Below are 27,871 nucleotides of genomic sequence, written 5' to 3' on the forward strand. Positions count from 1 at the left end.
TTCAAACCCCGTGAATCGACAAACATCTAGAATTAATTTTTGAACCGGCTCAGCCCATTTTATGAAACATATAGTAGAGCCACTTAGCGTTATTAATACATATCATTTCCATCATTAGAAAATAATATAAATTATATTTTAAAATTTTATTTAATAATTTAAGTTATTAGATTGAAATAGTTCTTTAACATGGTATTATAGTTTTGATGACCAAATGTCACGAGTTCAAATCTTACCATCCTTATTTATTTGATAAAAATTAAACACAAGATATTGTGAATCTATACAAGTTTCAAACTTAAAGAGAAGGAAGAGAATAGGAAAAGAAATTGACATGATAGTTGTTTGTGTGTTATATTATATACAAAGGCAATTTCTTATTTTAATCGTTTTTTAAATTTTTATTTGACTTGAGATGTAAACTGTAATTTTTTAAATTATAGTGAAAAAATAAAAATATGATCAAACATTATGAGATTTTATGTAATTATCAATTTTAAATAAAATAAATAGTAATAAAAAAATCAAATCTAAAGGAAAAATTTATTGAGTGACTACTTTGAAAAATTTGAAGGTTTGGCATAGAAATCGAAAAGATAAGGAAAAAAAAAAGGTTATTAACACCAAAACATAGGTCTATTAACCAACCATATGCGTCGCCCAGACATGGAGAGATTGCCGAGAAGATTCCAATGTCACCCTGAAAGTCATGTTTGGATATCGAGCGACTCCAAGCACGCTGCTCAAAGTACACAAGCATCATCCACACGCTGATACACACAATGCACGTGTCAATAATTTTTTTAACATTTATATTTATTTTTAATATAAAAAAAATTACTCTGGTTAACTTAATAATAACTAAAAAATCATACTATAAAAGCAAAAGAGTCTTTGTGCGCCAGTTAAATAAATTAGACTTTTAAAGGTATTTTAATAATTTTATTATGCTTTTAAAAAAAATACAAAAACATTCTTGGATTGCAGTTAATTAAATATTGCTTTTGAAGAATATTATTTAGTAATTATATTGTGCTGAGAAAAATGAAAAAGATGCCCAAAACCAACCTAATAACAACCATTAGATCCTGTAAAAAGACCGTTCTACCCCCATTAGTTTAGTTGGTGTAATGGCCTGCTGCATCTACTACTCATTTCAAATGAATCATTTATTATTCGTGCAGCCAAAGAAAGCCATCTACAATGTCAAGGAAGATATGAACAGGTGCATGTATCAACGCATTCCCTTCTCCTTAACCTTATATACTCTTTGTTGTTAATAGGCTTAGATGTAGTATTAGGAATACGATGGTTGGAACAACTAGGACCGGTGGTTTGCAATTGGAAGCAATGACCATGGAATTTCAATTAAAGGATAAGGCTAGGAGGTTACAAGGCATGAATACATAGACAATTCAATTTACCCCCTTGAAAACCATTACTAAAGAAATAAGGCAAGGGGACTCGATTTTTGCACTTAATTTGTTTGCAGACAATGGAGCAAGTAAATTAACCACAAGTTCATCAGGACATGCAGCCTTTACTAGAAGCCTATGCTGATATTTTCAAGGAACCCATACAGCTCCCTCCAGCAGGGAAGTCGATCACTGCATTCCTTTTAAGGAAGGTACTGAGCCGGTTAATGTGCGGCCTGACAGGTATGCCTATTTCCAAAAAGCTGAAATTGAAAAACAAGTTCTTGACATATTTGAAGCAATACGAACTTGGCGACCCCACTTGTTAGGAAGGAAATTCTACATCCAGACTGATTAGCTTAACCTTAAGTTTTTACTAGAGCAACGTGTTGGAACACCAGAACAACAATAGTGGGTGGCCAAACTACTTTGCTGATATGATTATGAAATACGCTACAAGCCAGGCCGAGAGAATTCAGCTGCAGATGCACTATCAAGGGTACCAGGCAGTCCAACTCTTAATGCTTTGTCAATCATACAGGTGCAGTTATGGGATGACATTAGAACTGCGACTAAGGGAAATTCTTATGTGGAGAAAATTGGTAAGATGGCCACTGAAAATCCTGACAGTCCTTGTACATGGCGTAATGGCTTGATTTTCTACAAAACCGAGTGGCGGTACCTCCCTATTCTCCCAGAGTGAACCACTTACTGAAAGTGTACCATGATTGACCAATTGGGGGACACTCTGGTGTGCTGTGAACTCTTAAGTGCCTTGCTCAACAGTTTTATTGGCCCTTTATGTATCAGGTGGTGCACAATTACGTCTTCTCTTGCAATGTATGTCAACAGGTCAAGACTGTTGGGATTTGCCATTATTGGGCAACCTACCCTAAGGAGTAGGGTTACCATTTGTCAATGGTAGTTGCACCCACCATTGACAAATGTATCAACCCATGTGCAGCCATTGTTGAGAAGATGCCATGGATGCCTATAAAAGAGGCATGATTTTGTGAGAGCAAATTGAGAGAATTGTAGAGAGTGCAGAGAGTGAGAATGTAAGAGTGGAGAGAAAGAGAGAGCTGCAATGGCAGCAGCCTTGCTGCCATTGCAGCAGCTGCAAGTACAGCAAAAGAGCTGGGAGTTGAGTTTGAGTGAAGTGTTCCTCCTCCTCCATGTATGTTGTAATCCTTTCTCTATATATCTCTAATAATATGGACTCTCCCGTGGATGTAGGCGGTTTTGCCGAACCACGTAAAATATTGTGTCAGTGTGTTTTACCCTCCATTGAGAAACTATCAGTACACCACCGGTCCGCGCATGGGGGAGCCGGAATCTCCAACAATTGGTATCAGAGCACATGGTTTAAAGGGGTGTTTGATTTTGCTCAAAAATGAAAGTTGTCAAAATTGTGTTTTGAACATACCACTGTGTAGAGGAGGAAGAGACGAAGCCACTGTTGAAAACCGCGTCGAAATCGGACGTCGGAAACCGCCGCACGCGCTGTCACGCGCCGGCGAGGAGACTGCCCACGCGCACAGACGCGTCACACGCGTCTTCTTCACCCGGATGAGCTGACCCGACCCGAATACCATACGACCCGACCCACGTGCCAGACCCGGACCAGGATGACGTCATCCTGATGTAAGCATGACATCAGCATGCCATGTCAGCGTCAAGTCAGCAGACATGTCAGCATAGTGGGACCCACCTGCCACGTCACCAGACGCAAGCTGAGATGCGCCGAGCCGAGTTGAGCCGAGCCGTGTTTGAGCCGAACTGAGCCGCGAGCCGAGGGAAACGATTCTGTGCAGCAGAGTCTACGTGCAACCGGATCTGAGATTGAATCTGGGCCGCTCATCAGGCCAGAATTGTTTTGATAAAATCGTAGCCGTCTGAAATGCGATTTGGACGATTTCAGACTTGTTTCCAGCTAATTTGATCGTTCCGGATGCAATGGTACTGTCCGATCGTTGAGATTTGAGACCAAAAATGGCGGTGGTGTATTAACAAAAGAGATTGCCCGATCAGGAGGCATCTGAAGGTCATCATGGTGCTCGTTGAAGAGAAGAAGAAGAAGGTGCACATGTTTACCCAATTACATGTGCTGAACTGCTAAGTGGGGAGAAATTTAACTGCCTTGAGGGAAGGCAATATTAGGACACTCTGGACACCCGATCATGTGGACAATTTGAGGTGAAGAGTGGAAATTGACCAAGACCAATCTTGACGAATCTAAGAACTGGTAGTCTCGCCAGATGTTGAGAAATCAGGTATAAAACTAGGATACCCCAGATCACTTGTAAAGGAAAGTCGGGACAAAGCTAGCAAATGGTTGTATATACGGAAAGACAGTACGATGGATAGATATGGCCTAAGAAGTTATGTCTAGGAGATTGAGTTTTAAGCGGGACTAATGTGACCCCTCCAATCTTTCCTGGGAACTTGCTTAGTGGAAGGATTATCCATACGGTACTATTTTCGTATATATAACAGTTTGTAATGAAACGGTTGAAGACTAGCAGGATGACGGCACAAGGGAACAGTTGGGTTCCGAAGGTTCAAGGATCTGATGAAGTGGTGATTTCTCCAAAGAAGTTAGATTCGGTAACTGTGATTTCTCGAGGGAAGAATTGATGAAGACCCTGATAATGGAAGAGGAATACAGTAAGGGGATAAAGATTGGCACCCTATTTTTGACTTGGACAGGTGTTGTGACAGGATGAGCTGCTGTCAAACATAAGCAAGGAATAGGGAGAAATCTGGAGAACAGAAATTGCACGAGGGCACACGAAGATTGTGCAGGAGTACCTGTAGGATCCAACGAGGTACTGTAATGAGACAACAGGTGCAAGGAGAAGAAGTGTTCCCAGATGAAGCTCAGAGCAGAGACTGTTAAAGTTTGTACAACAATAAGTCTCTTGTGCTCTTGATGAAGACAACAGGCGAAGACCTTTCCAATGCATGCAAGGATGGAAAGAGAGCTGTTGTAGAGGCACCTAATTGAGGGGGTGCAAATGCCTGTGATACAAGGCAACCGCCTATGATGAAAGGCGAAGACACCAAAGAGAGTTGGTGTAGGTGGAGCTGTCAAGCAGAAAGGCACAGAAGCTCCAAACATAGAAATCGAGGTGGAGGATTGCGAGGAGTATACCGCAACTTTCTTTTTCTATGTAGTCAGTGGCAGTAATCTCTCCCATAGTGCATATGGTGGTAGAGAATTTTGGAGCCACTTTGAAGCATCTCAACTGAAGGAAGATGCGACCACCTATAAAAGGTGAAGACACCTTAGAAAGAACGTGTGAGGGCCATGATAGGAGCCTCGGATCAGACCGTCCCATGACAACGGGCGAAGACACCTTAGAGAAGGTGTGAGGGCCGTGATAGAAGCCCCAGTTCAGACCACCGCATGGTGATGAGCGGAGACACCTAAGGAGAAGGTGTGTGGGCCACGATATGAGCCCAGTTCAGAACAACCCCAGAGCCAATGTGAAGGCTAGATATGAGTGGACAGGTGTATAGCCAATAAAATGGCTATGATGAGTATGGAGACAAATGCAAGATTGACTTTCATGGATATTGCCCCCATGCTAAAGATCAATGAGCTAGAAGACATTTGCCTTGTACAATAAGTGTGTGACTTGTGGAGCATTAAGACGCGGCTGCTATGAAGAAGCAGAAGGGCATGCGCAGGTTCCGGGAACGAGTTGACTCTTGTCAAGGTGGTGAGCTCGGTAATGACATTGTAATACTCAGAGTATGAAGACAGATATGGATCAACCTTTAATGGGCTGCCCCCATGGTTAAAGGTGGAGAGCTACCTGGACTCTTGAGACTAAGAGCGAGAGACTCACGGAGAAGTAAGGCGTGGTTCCTAGAGTGGAACAGAGGCCAGACGCAACTCCTGCATGAGTAGACTCTTGGAAGAGTGGTGAGCTCGTGATCATATTGAGATACTCAGATAATGAATGTCGCACTTGGAAATAGAAATTTTCGTTTGAGGGGGTGTTGTAAGCCTTGGTGTGAGGCTTGATGAATCATTCCGGACCGAGCATGGTTGATACGCTCGAAGGGGAATGCAGTGTGTCCCAGAGACAAGCGTTAACACTCTTCAGATGTGAAGTGGCAGACCATCTGGTTGTAGTGATTCTTTTGTGTGAGAAAAGGTGTGCTTTGGTAACTCTGGTGATTGAAAGGTTTGGCGAGTACCTGTAAACTTGGCCACAGACGCTCTCGGAATGGTAAGCTTGGAAGAGCTGCAAGATACAAGTTTGTGCTGAAGAAGCAAGAGGACAATTGCCCATATAAATGTCAAAGGGGGTGATTGTTGGGATTTGCCATTATTGGGCAACCTACCCTAAGGAGTAGGGTTACCATTTGTCAATGGTAGTTGCACCCACCATTGACAAATGTATCAACCCATGTGCAGCCATTGTTGAGAAGATGTCATGGATGCTTATAAAAGAGGCATGATTTTGTGAGAGCAAATTGAGAGAATTGTAGAGAGTGCAGAGAGTGAGAACGTAAGAGTGGAGAGAAAGAGAGAGCTGCAATGGCAGCAGCCTTGCTGCCATTGCAGCAGCTGCAAGTACAGCAAAAGAGCTGAGAGTTGAGTTTGAGTGAAGTGATCCTCCTCCTCCATGTATGTTGTAATCCTTTCTCTATATATCTCTAATAATATGGACTCTCCCGTGGATGTAGGCGGTTTTGCCGAACCACGTAAAATATTGTGTCAGTGTGCTTTACCCTCCATTGAGCAACTATCAGTACACCCCCGGTCCGTGCATGGGGGAGCCGGAATTCCCCAACAAAGACCTAGTCAACACTGGCACGTGTAGGACTCTTGCAACCATTTCTTATTCCATGCCAAGTATGGGTTGATATAACTATGGATTTATCGAAGGGCTTCCCATCTCCAATGGCAAGGATGTTATCCTAGTTGTCGTGGATCGACTCAGCAAATCTGCTCATTTCGTGGCATTAGCTCATCCATGTATTACCATGGTATGGTTAAACTCCATGGTATGCCACGGTCAATTATCAGTGATCATGATTCAGTTTTCTTGAGTAACTTTTGGCAGGAATTTTTCAAGTTATCAAGCACTGAATTGAAGATGACTTTGAGCTACCACCTACAGATGGATGGACAGTCAGAAGTGGTCAATAGATGCTTGGAGCTGTACCTACGCTGCTTGGTTCATCAACAACCACGAAAGTGGAACTCCCTGCTTCCATGGGCAAAATACTGGTATAATACAACTTATCATGCTTCTACGGGAAGGACACCCTTTCAGGCGTTGTATGGTCGATTACCTCCTACTATTTCTCATTATCAAATTGGCCAATCGCCAGTTCATGAGGTCAATCAGCAGCTGCTGGCACGTGATGTTTTTGTGGCAGCATTTAAAGGAAAACTTGAATGCAACAAGTAATCGAATGAAGCAGGTAGCTGACTCTAAACGACGAGATATCGAGTTCCAGGAAGGGGATTTAGTTTATTTAAAATTGCATCCTCATCGGCAACAAACAATGTTCAAATGTGCAACTCAGAAGTTGGCTAGACGATTCTATGACCCTTGTTTAATTGAGCGAAGAATTGGCAAAATGGCTTATCAGCTCAAGCTACTAGGAGGTCCCGTATTCACCTCATTTTTCATGTTTCTTTGCTTAAAAAGAAAATTGGTGAGTCCTGTGCTCCAAGCACCACATTGCCACCTGTTACGGATGAAGGGCAGCTTGAATTGTCACCAGAATCCATTTTGGAGACGCGATGGGTCAAGCATGGACCAAAGTTCACAGAGGAAAGTCTGGTTAAACGGCGTGGTTTGCCAGCTGAAGATAGCTAGGAAGATTGTTAGCATTATGTGTATGTATATATAACAGCCAAGTGCATTAATAAAGGACAAGAAAACATTTCCCTTTTGTTCATCTGTGATTTATTTCACCCAAAGAGAATACTATACTATTATCAACGACTTTCATTGGGACCTATATATCACAACCCAGGTTCTTTGAGGAGCAATTGGTATTCCTCCAAAATATCTTCAAACACAACAACTGCATCGGTCCCTAATAGTGTAAGTTAAAAGGAAATGGCATAAAACTTGAGAATAAAAAAAAGAAGGTATTCTCATATATTAGAAGAAAGTGTAGAAAGGCCACAAAAGTTATTTGAGCTCTTACTGGAACATTTTTGAGTTACGTATTGCTAAAAACTTGTCTGTGCGTGTGCAAGTACATGCTGATAAAAGTTATTTAAAATGTTCAGATACAACTGAGTATAGCAGAGCAGTTGAAACGTGATCCTCGTAAAGTGCAAGACTGGTTTCAAAATAGAAGAGAGAGGTACTTTTTTTTTTTTTTTTCCTCGCTAGACATTGTTGTGTTTCTGCTTCAGTTCTTTGTTTGTTGCTTTTGATTATACAAATCAAAGCCTTACCCCCTTCCACCCTTTAATGTCAGAGCTTTTGATTACTAGACATTTTGAATAATGTCAGCAAGCCTCGTAGGATTCCATCAGCTATACTTTTAAAGCATCTGCTTCCTTTAAAAGTCAACGAATCAAAAGAAAAATGAACTCAAAAATTCCCAACGAAGACAACAACTTAAGCTCTAAAATAGAGAGAGAAAGAAGGCAAAATAAGCTGAAAACAGTAGAGAGAAAAGCTCGAGATGTGTAGCAAAAAGTGTCAAGAACATACCCCCTTCCACCCCTATTTATATTTATTGTTTGGAACAAAATTAATGAAGAATTATCAGAGTTAATTCTTTTCGTTTTACCTTAATTAGCTACCAATAAAAAGAACAAAAAACTGTTGGTTCAAGCCTTAATTAAAAACTAATATTTTTCCTTTGAAAAAAATTATTCAGGAAGATGAAGAAAATTAACTGTTCATATTCTTTCTTCATGGATAGATATACATAAATGGAATGGCAAAAGAATTAATTTATAATAAATCTTCAAAATAGATTAGAAAAAAAACAAACCCAAACCTGAAACGCTTGTGCTGAATGCACGTGTGGGTTAAACTCATATTATTTAGCATAGTTTTAAAACTTGATCCGGCCGACTCGGGCCTGGAATCGAGCCGGATTGAAAAAAAATAGGGAAAGAAAAAACCCGGTATGACCCGGCTGATCCGGCAAGTTGACCCGTCGAACCCCGCAGTTAATATATCTATCCCTTGACATTGCCTTATTTCTTTTCAATGAAATAAGGAGGGAAATGTCGAAGCAGATGAATTACGAGATTTTGAAAGAGGATAACGGGCTTTTGAAGAAGGCAAATGAACGTTTGTGACGTCAAATTGAGATTTTAATACCAATGGTAAAATCCCCGCCTTGAAATCAACGCGCGTTTTCTTCCTGCTCTGACGAATCCTCAACGCCGATTCCATAGTACATAAGACGTATGCATGTTCACATATAGAAAGACTCTAGTGTTCTTCAAATTTAAGATCTATATGGAAATTACTTTATGTAAATACACTGCCAGAATCAGTAGCTTTGGTGGGTCAAAAACGTTGTGAAATTTCTATCTGGTCAAACAGTAAAAGATTTAAGTAGACTAGATGATTCTGATAAGCTTCAATGCATGTTATAAAGTTCCACTTTATTGTGTTCTTCTCTTTTTTGCATTTGGATGTGTGTTGTGTAGGAGATTTTTTTTCATTACATTCTCTCTTTGCTATTTCACTCTGTTACTTTCTTGTTGAGGGTGAAGCGGAGGTTGAAGACGGCCATAGTTGAGCTGTTTGTTGATCGACGAGGAAGTAAGATATTAACTAAATTTCTTAGCATAACAACAGGGATCCAGACCATTCTTTGCATTTGCAAACAGTAGACCAAGCAATTGTGATGTAAAATTCTACCAGTCTCATATCTGGGATCACACAATTATATTACTTTCTATACGTTACAACATCTACCATTGTCCTGAGTGTTTTCTTCTCTTTCTTTCTTTGTTTTTTTTTTAAAAAAAAAAACTGAAAATTGAGCAACAGATTCTCTGTTAACTGATGTTACCAAGAAATGGCTAAATGTTACTACAACTTTTCAAGCATAAGAATCTCGTCGACTGTGGTACATGGACCAGCTTCAAATTAGGGAAACTTGACATTGAACAGGTCACTGACTTCTCTGCGATGCAGTTGATGCTGACTGGTTTGCCAGTCCTTCCACTGGACTGCTAAAAGAAATTCGGCAGAAAGGTATAAAACAAAAATGGCCCTGGGGACTCGAATTTGATGATAAGACCAGTAACTCTTCCAAGTTTCTAATTAATCTTGAGGAGCCCATATTGCTGGTGGAACTTCTTTTTTGTTGTCCAATGGAGCCCTTTCTCTTCCGATCTTTTAGATAGTGAGACTTTTTCAAATCTTCAGACGTCAGGTGTGAAACAGAGAGTTCATTGGGATTGGATAGATTCCAATACCAGAGAAAAGAAACCAAGTTTCGTGATTCTTTCAGGAAATGAAATTAGGTAGGAACATTTTCGTGCATGTCTTGTGAATTAGGTAGGAAATGAGACATGATATATGATCATACACAATGGCTCAAAAGGATTTACGATATTAACTAGTGCAGAGTTGAAGCTTGGTTGTTATTGCTGTGTTGAATGGAGTTGTGCTCTTTTTAGTAGTAACGGTGTATTAGTCCTGCGCCACATCTCGAGCAGGGTTAAATTTTTTATAACATAAAAAAGATGATAATATCGTTTTTCAAAGAGCAAGAAAAATTTAAAACTAGGATAATTGAAATAAAATTTTAATTTTATAATTTATTTCAAATAGAGATTTCGCTTGCTTAACACTTAACATCCTCCGAGAAAAAAGATCAACAAAAAAGTCCATGGTGAGTGTCTTCAACCTCTGCCACACACCAGACTATTGTTATGATGCCTTCAGCTGAGTTTGCAAGGGTTTGTAAAGATCTTTCTAGCATTGGTGATACAGGTAAAGTTCTCTCATTACAACCATGGGATGCTTTGCTTTAAGTTGTGCATGATGCGCTCAAAATTCTTTACAAATGAAAGAGCTCAATTGGAATGTGAGGTAACTCGAGTTTATAATATTGTGTTTGATCACTTACACAAGACCTCCAAGGCATTTGTTTTTAGATATTTCTCTTAGAGCCAATGACATCTGTCTAGTAGACAGTAATTGGAAACCGAAGGATAAAATTCTGCGAATATTTATAATATCAAGGTTCAAATTCCACTGCTCTAGATATAACAAAAACATAAACATAAAAGGGATACTTGTAGGAATTTAAATACAACATAAAAGGGAAATTCATAAGCAGCTAAACCTACAAGGAATTTTCGGATCGAAACCGATGCATTTATATCCTTGAATTATACCATGATGGATCTATGATAGCATAAAAATAAAAAACAAAACTTGTTCGTGCAAAATTGCCTTTCAGCATTGAACTTCTTTCGCAGCCAAAACTCCAAAGAAAGGAAAAGAATCACGAAAAATATGAGTTCATTAATTATTGCATTACAAGATATGCGTTATATGAAATAAAAAATAAATAAATAAAAGGCCTACGTATTTATAGCTAGTTCTGCTTGCCGACACTTGCAAAATAGGGGAAATCAGCTTGTAATAAAATGTAAAGGCACAGCATGTTCTTAAAGCACTTTCCTCGAAATACTCCTGCTATTCAATGGCATATTCACATCTCATGTGCTTAATCCTAGGCTGCCCTTTTAATCATGCGAAAAAATAAAAAAAGGAAAACACGGCATGGCATGCGAGAAAGAGAGAGAGAGACAACAGTGCGTCATACAAAAGTCGTCAAAAGTAGCAATTACCTAACAAACAGTCGGTCGTCTTCATAGTTGGAATTTTCAGATTCACGGACCAAAAACATTGACCACGACTAAATTACAAGTGAAAATGACCGAAAGCTTGTTGAGCATGATCATCAAAACAAATTACATGCTTAACAAAAATATATTAAATGGTTGTAGATTAAAGCTTAGCAATGCAACGCAATGGTGAAAGGATGAGGAACAATAATTATAGCCCACTATTTCTTTATTGAAAAGAAACTTAGTAATTAATTTGAACATTTACAACCCTCAAAGCCTTAATTTGAGGTTAATGGAATAATAGCTATGGAAACAAGAGTGTAAACTTCAGCTTCAATCTCTTCTCTCATCTTTCTCCTCTTCCATGTATGTATATATATAAACAAATGGATTTATATTATTAGAAGCACATACACTCGTCTCTAGCCTTGTTTCTCTCATAATTTATGGAGAAAACAACACACTATTTCTTGGATCTTCCCTGTGTTTCTTTGTTTCTATAACCCAAAATTGAAGGGAAAGGAAAACTATACCGCATGTACGTGTAGTTTACACCCCATGTTACCTTTTTTTTGCACCCTCAAAATATGAGCGGCCTTTCCTTGCTTTACCTATTGCCTCTTCTGCGTTTGCTGCTTCTTTTTCTCGTTTACTAAAAGCTCCGCATAGAGAATCTCATTCCATGCATCCGGCACACCAGGAAGACACCAATGGCTGCAGTCTTGGAAAAGCAATGGTGATTTCCTTTCCACTGGAGACAAGTTCTGCTTCCTGTACACTGAAGGGTGACCATCCTTCCGGAAATCGGTCATTTGTGTGACATTTAGGTATCTGACATGGGTTTTCATATTTCTCAGCACTTTCTCAAGAACCAGCATCTTTGGTGGATACTCCCTAAGGTATGTAACATTTTTTATGGGCTCAACCTCGCTGTCACATTGCCCACCAGAATTCCATTGTCCACCACTGCATAAAGACAGATGCGAGAAGTTTTAAATAATTGCTCCAAAGCTGTAAAAGTACTGAAATATTAACAAATATAAAGAGATCAAGAAACAGTTCATTCCTGTCATAATTCCAAGATCAACCTATAGTTCCTTATTTTAAAGTCTTAGCTTGAGCAAGATAACAAAAATTGCTTCACCATCACTCCCTCAAAAGTGAAAAGTGGAATCAAATCAAATACCAAGGGAGAAGAGTGCAAAGAAATCTACCACTAACAAATAAAATATTATTTGATTCATTACCTGAAATGGGAAGCAGAATATCCTCTAAAGAGCACCAGAGATTTCATAGGATTTACATTTGCATCAACCCATCTGGCCCATGTTGTCAAAGCTTTTCGAAAGGCCTCCAGAACATTCAACTCATCATACACATGACTCCCTTCTTGGTAATAATCTTTCCTGCAAATACACGTTGGTAGTTTAGTATCCCTACAGATATTTTCTGATTTTCAAGACACCAGTCACTGGAAAAACAATCGAAGTGATTCCGAACTCACCCTTTGGAAGTTTTATCATGCGTCCACCAGTGTCCAGTATTGAAGACGATGACATCTGCACCTTTATATTGACTAGAAGACCGTCCCACCAAATCAAGCCGAAGTGTCTCCTTCTTTGATCCATCTTTTTCAGGCAATTCCCATTCTTGAACTAAGAAAGGCGATACAAAGAACTCAACTGTGCAGTTATAATCCTACCAATCATTCAACGAGAAATTTCACTAAGTTAGGAATATGCTTAACAAAATCACAAGATTATAGCTGCAAAGATTGAGTGGATGGAATTTGATAACCTACTTTGAATAGAAAAGAGTATGAAGCTTCCCCTCGAAAATGGACCCTTCCATTCACTTCAAAAACCTTGCTTTGATCTTTCACTGAGCTTTTTAGAATACAAACCAGAGATTCCCACATATTCCTGTTCAGGGAATCACCGACGAAAACAAGCCGCTTTCCTCTCAACATGTCCAGCATATGACCAGGATTCAACCTAAGCAAAACAATTCAGATTAACAAAACTAAGGTAAGAAGAAGAAGAGGCCACAAATTTAATTGATTGGTCAATTTCAATTAATCCGTAGGCTAAAATACAATTTTTTTTCCTACGCATTAAATGAACAGGAGGAGAAAATCTCTAAATCAGGAAGCAGAAATTGATCTGATCAGTAGATTACTAACAGACTAAAACTAAATGGATCAACAATTAAAAGATCACTAATCTCAATACAAAGAGAGCCCAAACTATAAATTCATAGATTAGTTTGATTTTCTAAGATCCAAAACCCAAATCAGAATACTTTCCCTGATAAAAATAACAGGAAACTTCAAAAAACCATTTTATAACGTACCTTGGTAAAGTGCACCCTTTAGGCCTCCATTTATATTTCTGGTAGTCTTTGTCAGGTCTGCCATTAAGTATACAATTAAACTGCTCATCAATCAATGAACAAGACCCAGGTCTGTAAAGTGGATATGAATCATCTTTAACCCATTTCCCATCAAAAAAATCGCAATTCACCAAATCATCAATCCCCTGCTTCACATCCACCCCTGAATCAGTCTCATTGCTCTGTTTGGTCACATTACTTTGTTTCTTCAAATGTGAAGCAGTGAAATTCGATGCCACACTCTTGACAGCATCTCCTTTCTCTTGATCCCCAGAATTTTTCTTCACGAAAGGGCCTGACTTTGTGGGGGTATTTTCACTTTGATTTGCTGCTAATTGGGTTGTACTTGGGACTGCAACTGTGGTTTGATTTGGCTTTAAGACTTGACCTTCATTAGAATTCGGTGCGGTTTGAGTTTGATTATTTGCAAAGTCCGGCTCTTTAATGACAATTGAAGAATTTGCGGTCTGGTGTGGTTGCAAAACTGTGCTTGGAGTGAGGTTTTTTGCACTTGGTGGGACTTTAGCTTCTGCCTTGGTATTGGGTGGCTGAGACAAGGTGTTATTAATTCTGGTGGTGTTTTGTGAAGGCAATGAAGAGGAATCATGGCCTTGCCCTCGTGGGGTGGTGGTTGTTGTAGGTGTGTTGTTGGGTAATAAGTAAGAGAAAATAGAAGAATCAGGAGAAGCAGTACTAGTGCTAGCACTGCTACTGAAAATATTAGTGAACCAAGGAGAAGATGAGTTTGGAGAAGGACTAAATGCCAAGAAAATGGTGAAAGCAACAAAAGCAAGCATGAACCCATAAGCAAAAGTCACAGTTGTCCTTGTTTTTAGAAGAGAAGATAGGTTCTTCATATCTGTAATGATGTTTCCTCCATTAGTAGAAGAAAGGTGCTTGCTGGCTGTTGTATCAGCCATGGAAAGAAAAGACTGAACACTCTTATCTTCTTCCTATGCTGTTTCTCTCTAAGAAATAAGAAGGAAATGGAAATGGTACCGACACTGGTTTAGAGAGAGAGAGAGAGAGCTGTGTGGTTTTAGAAGTCTAAACTCTAAAGTGAAGGCTGTTACTGTTAGAGAGAGAGAGGTGGAAGTGGAGAGAGACTTCTATCGTGTGTAGTTAGACAAGAAGAAGACACGATCGTCGTTAAAATTGCCAAGAGATAGGATTAAGGAAATATTTTGACTGCCATGGACATGGTTTCGAGGAATATTAGCATCAAATGCCACTGCTTTTTCACTGCTTGTCATGTGACATGATAGGTAGAGTATTTTAGGTGGTGGAGATGACAATTGCCGCCACTCGTCCCTCCATCCTCGCCACGTTTTTTGCCATACTTTAGTTGTATCTAGTGTTTTACCTTAAATTTATCTTTTTGCTAGAGGAGATGAGTTTTATATATTTTTAAAAAAACTAAATATTGTCATTATCACATATCATGATGATGATGATATGTTTGAATTTTTTTTATTATTATTTTTTTTTTTTGTAGTTAGTGGTTCTCATCAATGGAAAATTTGGAATTGCGTTTTAATGTTTCTTAAAGAAATTAAAAAATATATTTTTTATATTTTTAAATTATTTTAATATATTAATATTAAAAATAATTTAAAATTTTTATTATTTTAATTTATTTTCAAATAAAAAATATTTTAAAAATAAACCATCACACCCCAGCAATAAATACTACACAGGACATTTCACAATCCTGTGAGAAACTATTTAATGGACGGGGGCCGGCATGCTTGTTTCCAAATCAATCCTTTTCTCAAAAATTCTACGCTTATATGACTATTTTTGTACATTTAATTAATTGCATTTATTTCATATCTATGCTAATAATATTACAAACTTCTATAATTTCATGAATTTTTAGAAAAAATAAATTAAATTCAAGTGGTAGCTAAAGATATTCGATTTCTTTTGACATCTCATGTTTGAAATTTAAAATTAATATCTATAAAAAAAATTAAATACATCAATATGATATGAGATACATAATTAAAATAGATAAAAAAAAATAGATTTAGGTTTGATTAATATATAAATTAAAAAAATATCCATTATTATTAAATTAAAAAAATAAAAACTAGCCAGATTGAATAAATGTCAAAAAAAATAACATAGTAATAAATTTTATAAAACTCCTAAGAATGTAGCAGCAACGTATAAAGGAAGTGGCAGAAGATGTAATATGCGACCCACTTGCTAAATTAGGGATACCCTTAAAAATTCCACTTCACATCATTCAGTTGTTTTTCCACTACTTACAGCTTCACTTTAAACACGCTTCAATCGTGTGGGACCGTAAGCGACAGTCTCCGTTTCCTAAAGTACACAAAAGACCGTACGTGTCAACGATCCTGATGTGAGATTCAAGATCTACGGCCAAGATTGAAGCAACACCATCTCGATATTGCAGTAGGGAGTTGTCGGTGAGTGAATGTGTGGCTGTGGCGTTATGTGATTGGCTGGACCCATCAAAAACAATATAAAATCGGCAAAGAGGAAAATCCAACTGTAATTTGTGTTGGTGCTCGCCAATTGATGTATTTTCATGACATTGTCGTTCTGGGACTGCAGTTGTCTTCTGTTGGCTTATTAATACGTGGTTTTTATTGTTTTTTAAAATGTTTTTTATTTAAAAATATTTTTTTTATTTTTTAAAATTTATTTTTAATATTAACCTATAAAAAAAAATTAAAACCTTGTTTCTGCCGTGAAAACAAACTTGCACTCCTACCTTGTTGCTAATCACGCTGAACGTGTCGTTTTGGAATCTATTGCAGTTTCGTAGATATTATTTCTCTAATTTCCAATATTTTTTTCAGCTGGGTATTGAACAAGTAAATTCACCTATGTACAGAAAAAAGAAAAAAGAATTTTGTTTATTATAATCCCTTTTCAAATTTAATTTCTTTTATCCAACAGCTAATAAAAAAAGTTATTTTAATTTAGGTAATATACATAAATATGAACATCGGAAGATGTGCTGAGTTTCTTTTTTTTCTATCTTTCTTTATGTAATTTGAATTAAAGAAATAATATCTATTATTTGATGGAAAAAAAATACAAAGAGTGTAGTTGTTGTTGTTTTTTAAAGTATTTTTTATTTAGAAATATATTAAAATAATATTTTTTAAAAAAATTATTTTTGATATCAGCACATCAAAATAATATAAAAACACTATATTTTTAAAATATAAAAACAAATAAGGGATAAAATCGATTATGATCATTTCAAAGTCAAATTCTTTTCTAAAAGATTAAGAAATAGAGACCAACCAAGCAAGAAAGAAATAATTATCAAGATCAACACTTAAATACTAAAAAAAAACACCTTACAAGAGGAGAGTTGATTGCTTGTGAAAAGGGAGGGATAATATTAATAGTTAGTGTCGAGAGAAATGTGGATTACAGCATGATATTTGCTTGAATTTTCAAAGGCCACAGCACGGGACATATACTTGCTACCAACCATCATGATCATTGTAAGCTCAAGGTGTTTATTTGACTTCTTGCATTCATGCCTGCCCATTTGTTTGACTCCAAGAAATCGAGCAGTGTTAAAAGACCAATAGGATTAAATAAATAAATAAAACAAAAAAGTTTGGTCTCCTTTGAAAACGGTAGCAAATTCTTTTCGACTTGCTCCATAGTTAGATATGCTTGCATTATATACACACTTGAGACCTGTTCAACGAATTGGTATCCTAGGATGTCAACTCTTTTTTTATGCTTACTCACCGACCTCAAACGGTCTTTTTTTTTTGCTATTTAATGCTTTTTTTTAATAGTTTTGATGTATTCTTATTAATATTATTTTCAAACATCAATTTTTTTTTGATTTTTTATATATTTTTAAAATTACTTTTTTAAATACAGTTCAAACTAGGAGTGAACAAAAAAACCAAAAAAACAAAAAAAATAACTGAAAAAACCGAACCGTGAAAAAAAACTGATTAAACCGATTAAAATTTTGAAAAAACAGGTCGGTTCGTTTCGGTTTTATAAGCCTAAAATCAAAAAAACCAAACCAAACCGGAAAAAAAACTGAGCCAAACCAAAAAAACCAAGCCAAACCGGTTTATACCGGTTTTGTCCTAAAAAACCGAACTGAAACCAGTCGGTTTGAACCGGTTTCGTTTTTTTAAAAAAAAAAATTAATTTGGTTGCTTTTTTTTTTTTAGAAACCGAACTAAACTGAAAATGACCACCCTAATTTAAACATATAATATAATTGAACATGAATTTCAATCTGAAATTCAAAGGAAAATACATTTATGTATATGTAGCGGGTTCTAGGTATTAGCCTTTTCCAAGTAAAGATCTAATTATAGCTGTTTTATTCAAGATTATTAATTCAATTTATTTACACATGTATTCTCAATCATATAAATAAATTTAATTATATGATTTAAAATTTTATTTCAAATATAAAAATTATAATAAATAATTAATTGAATTCAAATCACATTTCAAGTTGAATTTAATTTTACTTATAATTTAGTTCTAGACATGTTGTAATTGAATTTAATTCATTTAATCAATGTCCATAAATATTTCATCAATTGTATTGAATAGTTGACAGGTAGTTTATCACCACCTCTTGCGATGGCTAGTTAGTCTAATATTTTCCAAGCGGGACCATATCACAGCCTTTCAATCTACAGTTTAGATGATTATGTAATGTTTTTTTTTTTTATTTAATTATATTCACAGCAATCTCTTTCTTTACTTACAGTGGATGTGCAAGCATCCATATAAATCAAGCAAGAAGAAGCTCGAAATAGGTGGATATACAACCACCCATGATGTAGCCGCCTTTCAACCTCTGCTCTTCATTTTATTTTATTTTTTAATGCTGAAAAGAATGAGATAGTTAAAGCACAACCAGAATTTTGTGCAATATAGCTGGAATAATCCTTGTGTGTTTAAACATTAATTCTATCAGAAAAATATTTACCCATAAAATCACAAATGGTAGATGATTATTGAAAAATTTATCATTAGTAATTTATATTTTGTTGTTTTTTTCATCGATAATTGAGTTGATATTATCGACAGAATTAACCCGGCGATGATTTGTATATTATTAGTGGAAATTCTTATAATTTTTCTCGAACTATCTGGAATTTTTCGAGAAACTTAATTTGTTTTCATCGACAATTGAGTTCATATTATCGACAGAATCAACCCGTCGGTGATTTATATATTATTAGTGGAAATTCCTATAATTTTTCTTGAACTATCTGGAACTTTTCGAGAGACTTAATTATTTTTTATCGATAATTGAGTTTATATCATCGACGGAATTAACTTGTTGGTGATTTATATATTATCAGTGAAAATTCCTATAATTTTTCTCGAACTATCTGGAACTTTTCGAGAGACTTAGTTCATTGATAATTTTATATGTCTTTGTCAATGGTAAATACTGTAATTTTTTTCAACTCTCTGAAATTTTTTAAGGGACTTAGTCCCTTGGCAATTTTGTATGTATTTTATTTCATATTTTAAAAAAAAGTTAAAATAAACAAAATAGAAAATAATTAAAAGAAATAAAACTAAGATAAAAAAAAACAGACTTTTATTTCTAATTTAAAAAATACTAGTTTGAATACAATTTCCTGGGATCCCAACCAATTACTTGACATGTATTAGTTAATAATATGAAATAAATAAATTATCTATACTCAACTAATTAGTTATCATTGGTCTAACTCAAACTTTTCTAGTCTATTTTAATAGTATCTTTAAATCATTATCAATTTTCTACAAAAATTTAAATTCCTCTAAATTTACTGAAATTTGCAAAATAATAATAAAATTAGCCAAAATTTATTTCATTATAAAATAATTAAGTTACAAAATCAAACTCAATTTCATCAAATGACAAACAAATATAATTTTTCAAATTCTTAAATAAACCCTAACATGTACAAATCATACAATAAATTTCTATTGAAAAAAACTATAAAAAATAAACACATAAACGCCAAAAAAAAATAACATTTAAAAAATGGGTTAAAATAAAAAAAATGAATAATTTTACTTATTTGATGTAGCGAATCTTAAAACAAATTGAACCAGAATAAGGATGCTGACAGGTTAAGAGTTGGAGTGGCTGGATTTGTGATAATGAAATCTTGATATGTGATAAAATACAAGGTGTTGTGTACTGTTTTTTATATATATAAAAAGAAAGGAAATGAGAAAGGGAAAAAAGGAGGTTGTCTCTCGAATTATAATTTAAATATTATCAACGTATTCACCAACATGAATATTTACTTAATAATTACATAGATAATAATGCCATATCATTTTATTTTATTTTTTATTTATTTATTTCTAATTGTAATTCTCTTGATATTCCTCACTGAAAACTTTTCATCGATATATAAAAAAAGAAATATAGAAGAAATATTTCATTGGTAAACGAGGAGACTGTGTTAAAATTGAAATTGAAAACCACTCCCTTCCCTCTCAAATTTTCCAGTAACAGGTTGTGACAATTTTTAAAGTTGACTCAATTGACTAGGCTGTATAGTCGATATATATATATATATATATATATATATATATAAAATCAAAGATCAACATGGGAGTCTGCCAAATTTGAATTAATACAGTGCCAACTTATTATTTTATAAGATGGGGAGAAAATCCTTACATAAATCAGCGTGGAGTGGCTGGACTTGTAGGCATCAGCATTAATTCGAGGTCCAAACGCGTCAGCCTCGTTAAAAGGGGGGCTAGCGCTATTCTGTCGGTGCTTAAATCGTTGCTGTGTTTTTTTTTTGAAAGAGATCGACGTTTTTTTTTTATTTTTAATGTGAATTTTTAGATTAATTTACTTGTATTTTAATTAATTTTATAGATTTTAAAGTTAATGATTATGTAAGTCTCCAATGATCTTTGAAAAATTTAAATTTATAATTATTAGAGAATAAACTTAATACCTGAAAAATTAATCTATCATTTAAGGTTATTTTTGTTCATTTTCTTTCTATCACCAAGAAGAAAGTTAGGAGCATGCATGGGCATGATATACTCAATGGCTAGGTAAAATATTTTTTATAATGTTCAATATTATTACACAGCTACATTATATATATATATATATCTTTGACTTGGGAACTAGACTTTTATTTTGAGAATGCAACACTCTGGATTAATGACAAGATTTGTTGGATAATTAGTATGGTAACTCACTCATATATTACGCTAATAAATGTATGATACATAGATGAATTTATATATGAATACATCCAATTCACAAGCATGTGATGTCATTAATTAGCACAAGCTTCCATTTGCTTTATATTAAATAGTGAAATCATAGTTATCCTTTATTTTGCGTCAGCTTATGGGTAATTGCCTGGCAAAATCAATCAGTGGAGAGGATGAGGGATTCGGACTTGAACAAACGTAGAAATATTTCTATGTTTAAGAGTGTTTCAGCAAAGTTTTGAATTGTTTTTTATTTTTAATTTTTTTATCATTTTAATATATTAATATTAAAAATAAATTTTTAAAAATATTATTTTAATATAACTTCAAGCAAAATATATTACATTTTGATTTCAAGCAAACTATTTAACCAAAAAGGCATCTATGCACTAACTACATCTTACAGGAGGCACTGATCGATCTATACAAAGTACAAGCACAACAATATTTAATATCAAAGGGATTTTTTTTTCCCGTTACCTAGAAGACACACCACATGATGCTTTGCAATATATAATTATAAATAGAAGATTATAACAAAAGTTGATTTTCAAGATGGATGAATCAATCCCCTTGCAGGCATGGCTTGTAGCAGTTGCTGATACCGATGCTTGGCTGAGTGGTTGAAAATACAGCAGAAAATTAGCAGAGCTGACGACGAGCTAAGAGCACAGGTTCTCGTGGAAGGAATTTCACTTCATGGAACCTTTCATTCCAATATGAGTTGGATTATGCTATGTATTGAGTACTGTGCAAGGATGCCTAATAAAAGGCCCATCCTGGTTTTATAAAGGCCGAAAAGAAGAAGAAGAAAAATAACTCAATTATTCAAAACTCAACCACTATATTTGCATTTCAGGAGATTCACTCGAATTATTCAAAAAAAGGACTTTTTTCTGTGCAAGTTCGATGTGAATATAACTTTGTTATATATAATGGCGGAGTTAGAATTTTTTTCTATGCAAGTTCAAGAAAATAATATATTTTTCATGTTTTAATTTATATATTAAAACAAAATTGGATCATAGAAGTTAAGGACGTTCAAGTAAAATCATAAATGAAATTAATGTGCATTTCAAATGTTTGGGGTTGAGCATCGATGATGATAGATGGAGACCTAGCCGTAGTCAAAACTATCCTTAAGACCTTCAAATTCCTTCAAAAATTACTTTAATGATATATATAATTTGTTATAAAAATTATTTATAATCTCATGAATGATTCACGAGGTTAAGCACACTTTGTTTGTATTTGGTAATATAGTATAAAATATTTTTTAATTAAAAATATATGAAAACCTATATAAAAACATAAAATTAATATTTTCAGAAACTTCAATGATTGTTAGGTGGAATTATGATATTAACCCACCATCTCGAAACAAGAGGAAACTAAACACAAAGTGACAATACACGAGGTAGGGGGCTAAGTCATCTCATTTAAAATATCATCCAACCATTTTTGTCCACCGACTATTTTCGCACCTTAAGAACCAATCACCATGAACCTTTTGGCCATGGAAGAAGACAAACTGCACCTACAATCTCCATGGGTTCTCTCGATAATGGGACTTTTCTTCAAGAATAATAGTTGGCTATGGACGACAAGATACAAAGATCATAACATGATGCCCTTTGCTGTTCACATGTGTCTCTTGGAAATCTTGTTGGCTAAGCAAAGCTGTTCGTACAAGATCTGATTATAATTAAGAACCTGTTTAACGCCAAATCCAAGAATTAAAATATGTTTAGCTGTTAATTATGAAACCAAATAAAGATTTCACATAGGATATGTTTAGTATAATACATGCTCTTTAATTAATTAGTAAGAAAAAAAGGTAAGGAGGCCGATGTGATCCGACTCATGGAGTATTGTGCCTCAGGTTTTGCCAAATTTAAGGCAATCGTATGCATGCCTCGTACTAAACAATAAACTTTACTATCCTCCCACCCCCTAAATAAGTCCTTTTTAGCAGCCGTAAATTAAATGTTCATTCAAAAGTCAAAATATAATAAATACTCTATTTTGTTTTTTTACCCTTCATCATATTCTGAATTTACTTAAGATGAAGATATAAAGAGATGATTACAAGTCGGAATGAGAAGACAAAACAATTAATAAATTTTAATTACTCTTTTATAAATTGTGCATTATTCTTTCCTAACATCTCATGCTTTAGATCATGGTACAATTTTTTGGATTATAGTCTTTGTTTTGGAAGTTGAAAAATATTTTTATAAAAGTTTGATTTTTTTTTTTAGTGTTTTTAAATTGTTTTAAAGTATTGATGTTAAAAATAATCGTTACCGTAATATCAAACCGAGTTTTCGAATGATAACTTTTGAATGCATCTATGTACTAAGAAAATACTTGGGAGAGGGATAGATCAGCACAAAGCTAATTGCAGCTCGATCTAATCTTTTCATGTGTTTAAACGGTCTTGAAATCGAAAATCTTTATGACATATATTGAGAGTATGATTGGCACAATTTTTGCTTTATTAAATTTGTAATGTTATATATCTCGGCATTATATATTATAAAGACATCGGATGAAACAGTTACAATTATATATGTCTATAACACGTACGCATAACAAATTGTTTTTCTAGATGGATCGATTTGTGATGCAAGAGACCAAGTTTCTCTCACTTACAGTTCTAGACAGATATTGCACATGGAATGTTGAGCTGACTGTGGCAATTCTATATATGAAGATAAATTCCTTGTCACCTCTCTGCTTCTTCAGCTAGTCTCTCCACGAGTCCACGTGAATGGATCCCACATAGGGATCTTCTTCTTCTTTTTGGCCATCTGATGAAGGGATAGACCCAAACAAAAAGTGTGCCTCAAGAGCATCAAAATCAAACAGTTAAAGGAATGTTAAAGGAAATTGCTTGTTGTCTTGTTTGTAGATATGGATATGGCTCCACAGACGGTTTCAAGATCGATGGTAGAAAACGTTGTTTCCTCGAGAGTTATTATTCTTTTGCGTTGCGCGTGCATGAGTGTTGACAGAGATGCCATGATGTGAAGGTAATACAGCCAGGAGTGAGTTACAAGCATGAATTTGGGATCATTATCGTACTGAACTGAGTTTTATCGCATGCTGGGGCTCGCAGTACTTCAATAAATCATATCCTCGATCCCTCTCTCAATCTTAAGCTAATCACATTCTTGATCTCGACTTGTTAATGCGACTTTTTCCCCTCCTAATGCTGTTCATGAAGGAGTCGAGAGGCCAGCTAGTAGAGAGTCCATGAAGCATTTTCGGGCCCAGTGGTAGTTTCTTAATGCTGTTCTCCACTCCATCCCCATGTGATATCAACTCGAAAGAATACAAAGCAAAAATAACTTCTTCTTTCTTATTAAGAAAACATTAAGTAGTAACCTAAGCAAGTTAGTCACACGACCAATTTATTAAAGTGATCGGAACATGTTTCCTGGTGCGAAGCTAACAATAGATACCATTTTGACCTTATTAAAGTCACCTGTCAGAGAATTACTCGATCAAACAAAATAAAACTTACCTTAGCCACTTGGAAACTTTTGTTTTTTCTTTCTTAACGTTGCCTCTTGGAACTAGGAAGCTGAATTTCGTTTCATCCTGATTTCTTAATTAGTGCAAGAAGACATCAGCATAATATATTAGGACTGACGAAATGGTTTAAGTTGGTTTTTATAGAAGAGAAAAGCTTTAGGAGATTGTATGCGTATATGAGTATAAATAGGTTATATGACAACATTTGGGATTGAAAATGAAAGAAAGAAGATCCTTGCCTTCATGGTTCAAGGTTGTTTACATGACCTTGATGTGTCCTACCAAAGGCAAAAGTGGTTATGTACTTGCTATTTATGGTTCTGAACTTTTTGAGGATAAGAGATTAGAAATTATAAAGGCTTAATGTAAAAGCTATATGATCCATTATTGGTTTATAGATTATGTACTATTGATGATGATTATTATTGGACCAATCTCTAGAGTAATATGTGTATGAGAAACATGTTCACATCAATGCTTTATATTTTTCTTCTTAGTTGGTGGCAAATAGATTAATTTTGAGGAGTTAGTGCGTTCAGGTGTACTCACCCAGAAATGTTAATATATTAGACCCTAAAAACATCCCCAGGTCCAATTCGAAGGTGGTATTCGAGTGAGTTTTGGGGTCCATCGTGATAGTATATATGATAATGGTTTCAAACTTATGATAGCACAATCCTGGTCTAGGTTATAGGTATTCGAGTGAGTTTTGGGGTCCATCGTGACTTTGGATCCAAATCTACCTGGGCCTAATTGCGAGCAAGCAAGCATGGTTGTATCTAGGAGTATAAATCTCCAGTTCATCAATGAGTATCTTTCAACGTGATCTAACAACCTAATTTATGGATAGCAGCTTTGAAAACAAGGAGACAACATATGATTATTTAAAATTAACAAAAGAACAAAAAAACTAAGAGGTATGGTATTTTTATTATATACAAGTTTATTGTATAGCCTCTCACGTCTCACTCTGGATCAGAGCAATGCCACTTTTTTTTTTTTTTTTGTCATTATTTTTTTTCCTATTTGAGTTGATCCTTTTGTGGTCAAGTTGGTGACCAATTGATCCTAATTTATTAAGGAAGAACAATATTCAAAGAGATAGGATCAAAGTGAAAAACATAGTGGCAATTTCAAATTGGCATGAAAAGATAACTTTGGTCCTTCTACTTTCTAATTAATACATTTCCAATCCCTTTAGTTTTCTAAAATTTACTTTTGGTATATAACTTTTGTATATCTCGTTTGTTAATCCTTGAGTTTAAAAGAGAAAAGAAAGAATCACTAGATTGAAATGGAAGAGAGTGAAACACATCGATTGACACTGATTTCGATCACTAAAAAGGTCAATTATGGTGTCAATGAGTTTCACTCAATAAGAAAAGTTCTACTAAGGTGTTCTTTAGCATTCAACTTTTCTAAGATGGTAGATTTGTGCCCGTGAAGTTATTTGAATTCATGTTGGTTTTTTTTATTAATTAAATGCTATTTTAAGGCCATATATAAACAAGTTTGATAAGGCTTATATGTTGCTTTTTAAGTTATCTCAAGTGAAAATGGGTTTAAAATGGGTTTTTTAGTCAGTTGCAGTCGGAAGCCTAACTTTCAAGTGACTGGAATTGAACTAGAGACAACGTGTTATCTATTTAAAAAACTTTCATTGATAATATTTAGTTAATTTAATCCTTCATATCAACAACAAGAAACTCGCCTAGCTCAGTTGGTAGAGTGCAAAGCTCTTGACTGTATGGTCGTGGGCTTGAACTATATAATTCTTGATACCAGTACACATTCACCTACTCTTCTTCTTCTTCTTTTTTGCGCCAAAGAATCTCCCCCACATTAAAACCTTTTCAATTTTCTATTTTAAACTCAAACTTTTTCAATTTTTTTATATTACATCGTGTATCAATCGATACTTATTCTTTTTTTATTTTATAATTAAAGATTACATTTCTCCTCTTTGATGGATTTGATATATTTATAATTTTTTCTTGAAACATTGCAAATATTATAAATTTATAAATTCTTGATGAATATTTATATTTCATAAAAAAAAACACTCTTCTCTCTTTTTTTTTTCAAAAAATAAATAAAAAGGAAGGCCGGCCAAACGCATAGGCCTTACCTCCTTATTTATAGTCTAGGGGTGCTTGCACACGTGGGCCCTCACACCTAGCCTATTTTGCCCTTTACTTAGTTTTTTATTTTAATTTAGTATATTAATTAAAATTTTATTTGAAATTTTTTCTTTGAATGCCATCTAATAGTTTGTGTTTTTTTTAACTACGGTCATAGCCTTTTTTATTACATTAATTGATGGTTTTTTGTATAACCCTGCATGTTTTTTTTTTTAAAAAAATATTTGATTACTTTTCTATGTATGTCAATTTTATTATCATATAATTAAATAAAAAATATTTTTTAACAAAATAAATTTGTTAGACCTAACCATGTCATGTGTTTGGCCAGTTAATTCAAGTTAATCTAAAATGTCATTGTCTTCATATTTAAAAAAACAATGTTGTGATGTTGTTATCTTGAATCTTTTCAAGTTAAATCAGGTTTTTACTGGGTCGATTATGTCGTGTTTTAACTCACTTAGTCAATCAGGTCATATAAAGTTAACTTCAATCTAATTGGTTTCAAACTCCAACCAAACATGGGACCAAACCCAACAAATCTTTAGTTTTAATTGAAACTCATTGTAACATTAGCATGGCTTGCATCGACTTTATTTCATTAGAATTTAACTTTTGATTGGATATTTTAATCTATATTTGTTTCTCATCTTCACGATTTATTATTTAGTTAGTGTTAAAATTCTTTTAAATATTTATAAGCGCATAGAATTCTCAATCTATTTTACTAAACATATGCATCAAATTTTGCCTTCACCTTGATCTTTTTTTTTTTCCCTTTGAGAAAATACATTAGTAACTATTGGGTATTGAATAATTACTATTTGATTCCAATCCCATTTTACTACTTTTTTTTAGTTCAATAATAGAGGTTATTGTATCATTTTGCATGTCAATCGGAATGGAATTTTTCCTTTAAGGGATCTTAATAATACAGTCTCATTATAGGTTTGGTACGTCCTGGAGAATATATTTCACTATATTTTAACCCAATATTCAAAGTTTAGAGCACATAAAATAAAAAGCAGAGAACAAACTTTTTTTTAATTATCAAATCTACTTCTTATAATTATATATTCCTTACGAAGCTTGAAAATTAATCCGATTTCCCTAAATTGCTTCAGGGGCATTGATGCTTCAATTTTTTAATTTTATTTTGCTGTTCATTAAAATAAGGGATAAATTATGCTCTGTCAAACTTTTGATAAAGAATATTACATCTTCCATAACCACACACATCAAAAGAAACTCGGCAGCACATGCATTACATCTAAAGTAATAATTTTAGATATATACTGATTCTACAAAATGTTATGAACCTGGCTTGA

At 34.6% G+C, this 27,871-nt stretch overlaps 1 protein-coding gene across 1 annotated transcript; it reads right to left on the reverse strand.

Annotated features, from left to right (window-relative positions):
- Positions 1-11,440: 11,440 nt before the first annotated feature.
- On the reverse strand, positions 11,441-14,755 carry LOC7488033 (protein trichome birefringence). Its single transcript, XM_024587869.2, has 5 exons — positions 13,588-14,755; positions 13,037-13,229; positions 12,740-12,933; positions 12,483-12,641; positions 11,441-12,201 (listed from the first exon to the last, which is right to left on the reverse strand). Exons 1-5 carry the CDS (start codon positions 14,544-14,546, stop codon positions 11,847-11,849), a joined length of 1,860 nt encoding a protein of 619 aa, XP_024443637.2. The 5' UTR covers positions 14,547-14,755; the 3' UTR covers positions 11,441-11,846.
- Between the last annotated feature and the right edge of the window lie 13,116 nt (positions 14,756-27,871).

This window comes from Populus trichocarpa, chromosome 16 (genome assembly GCF_000002775.5).
Source record: "Populus trichocarpa isolate Nisqually-1 chromosome 16, P.trichocarpa_v4.1, whole genome shotgun sequence".
In the NCBI taxonomy this organism is placed as follows: domain Eukaryota; kingdom Viridiplantae; phylum Streptophyta; class Magnoliopsida; order Malpighiales; family Salicaceae; genus Populus; species Populus trichocarpa.

Excerpts from the sequence above, each read along its gene's own strand:
- LOC7488033 (XM_024587869.2), bottom strand. The coding sequence starts at position 14,546 with ATGGCTGATACAACAGCCAGCAAGCACCTTTCTTCTACTAATGGAGGA. Across the intron at positions 12,642-12,739 it reads CATGATAAAACTTCCAAAGG|GAAAGATTATTACCAAGAAG; the intron begins GTGAGTTCGGAA and ends GTGTATTTGCAG. Across the intron at positions 12,202-12,482 it reads TATTCTGCTTCCCATTTCAG|TGGTGGACAATGGAATTCTG; the intron begins GTAATGAATCAA and ends GTCTTTATGCAG.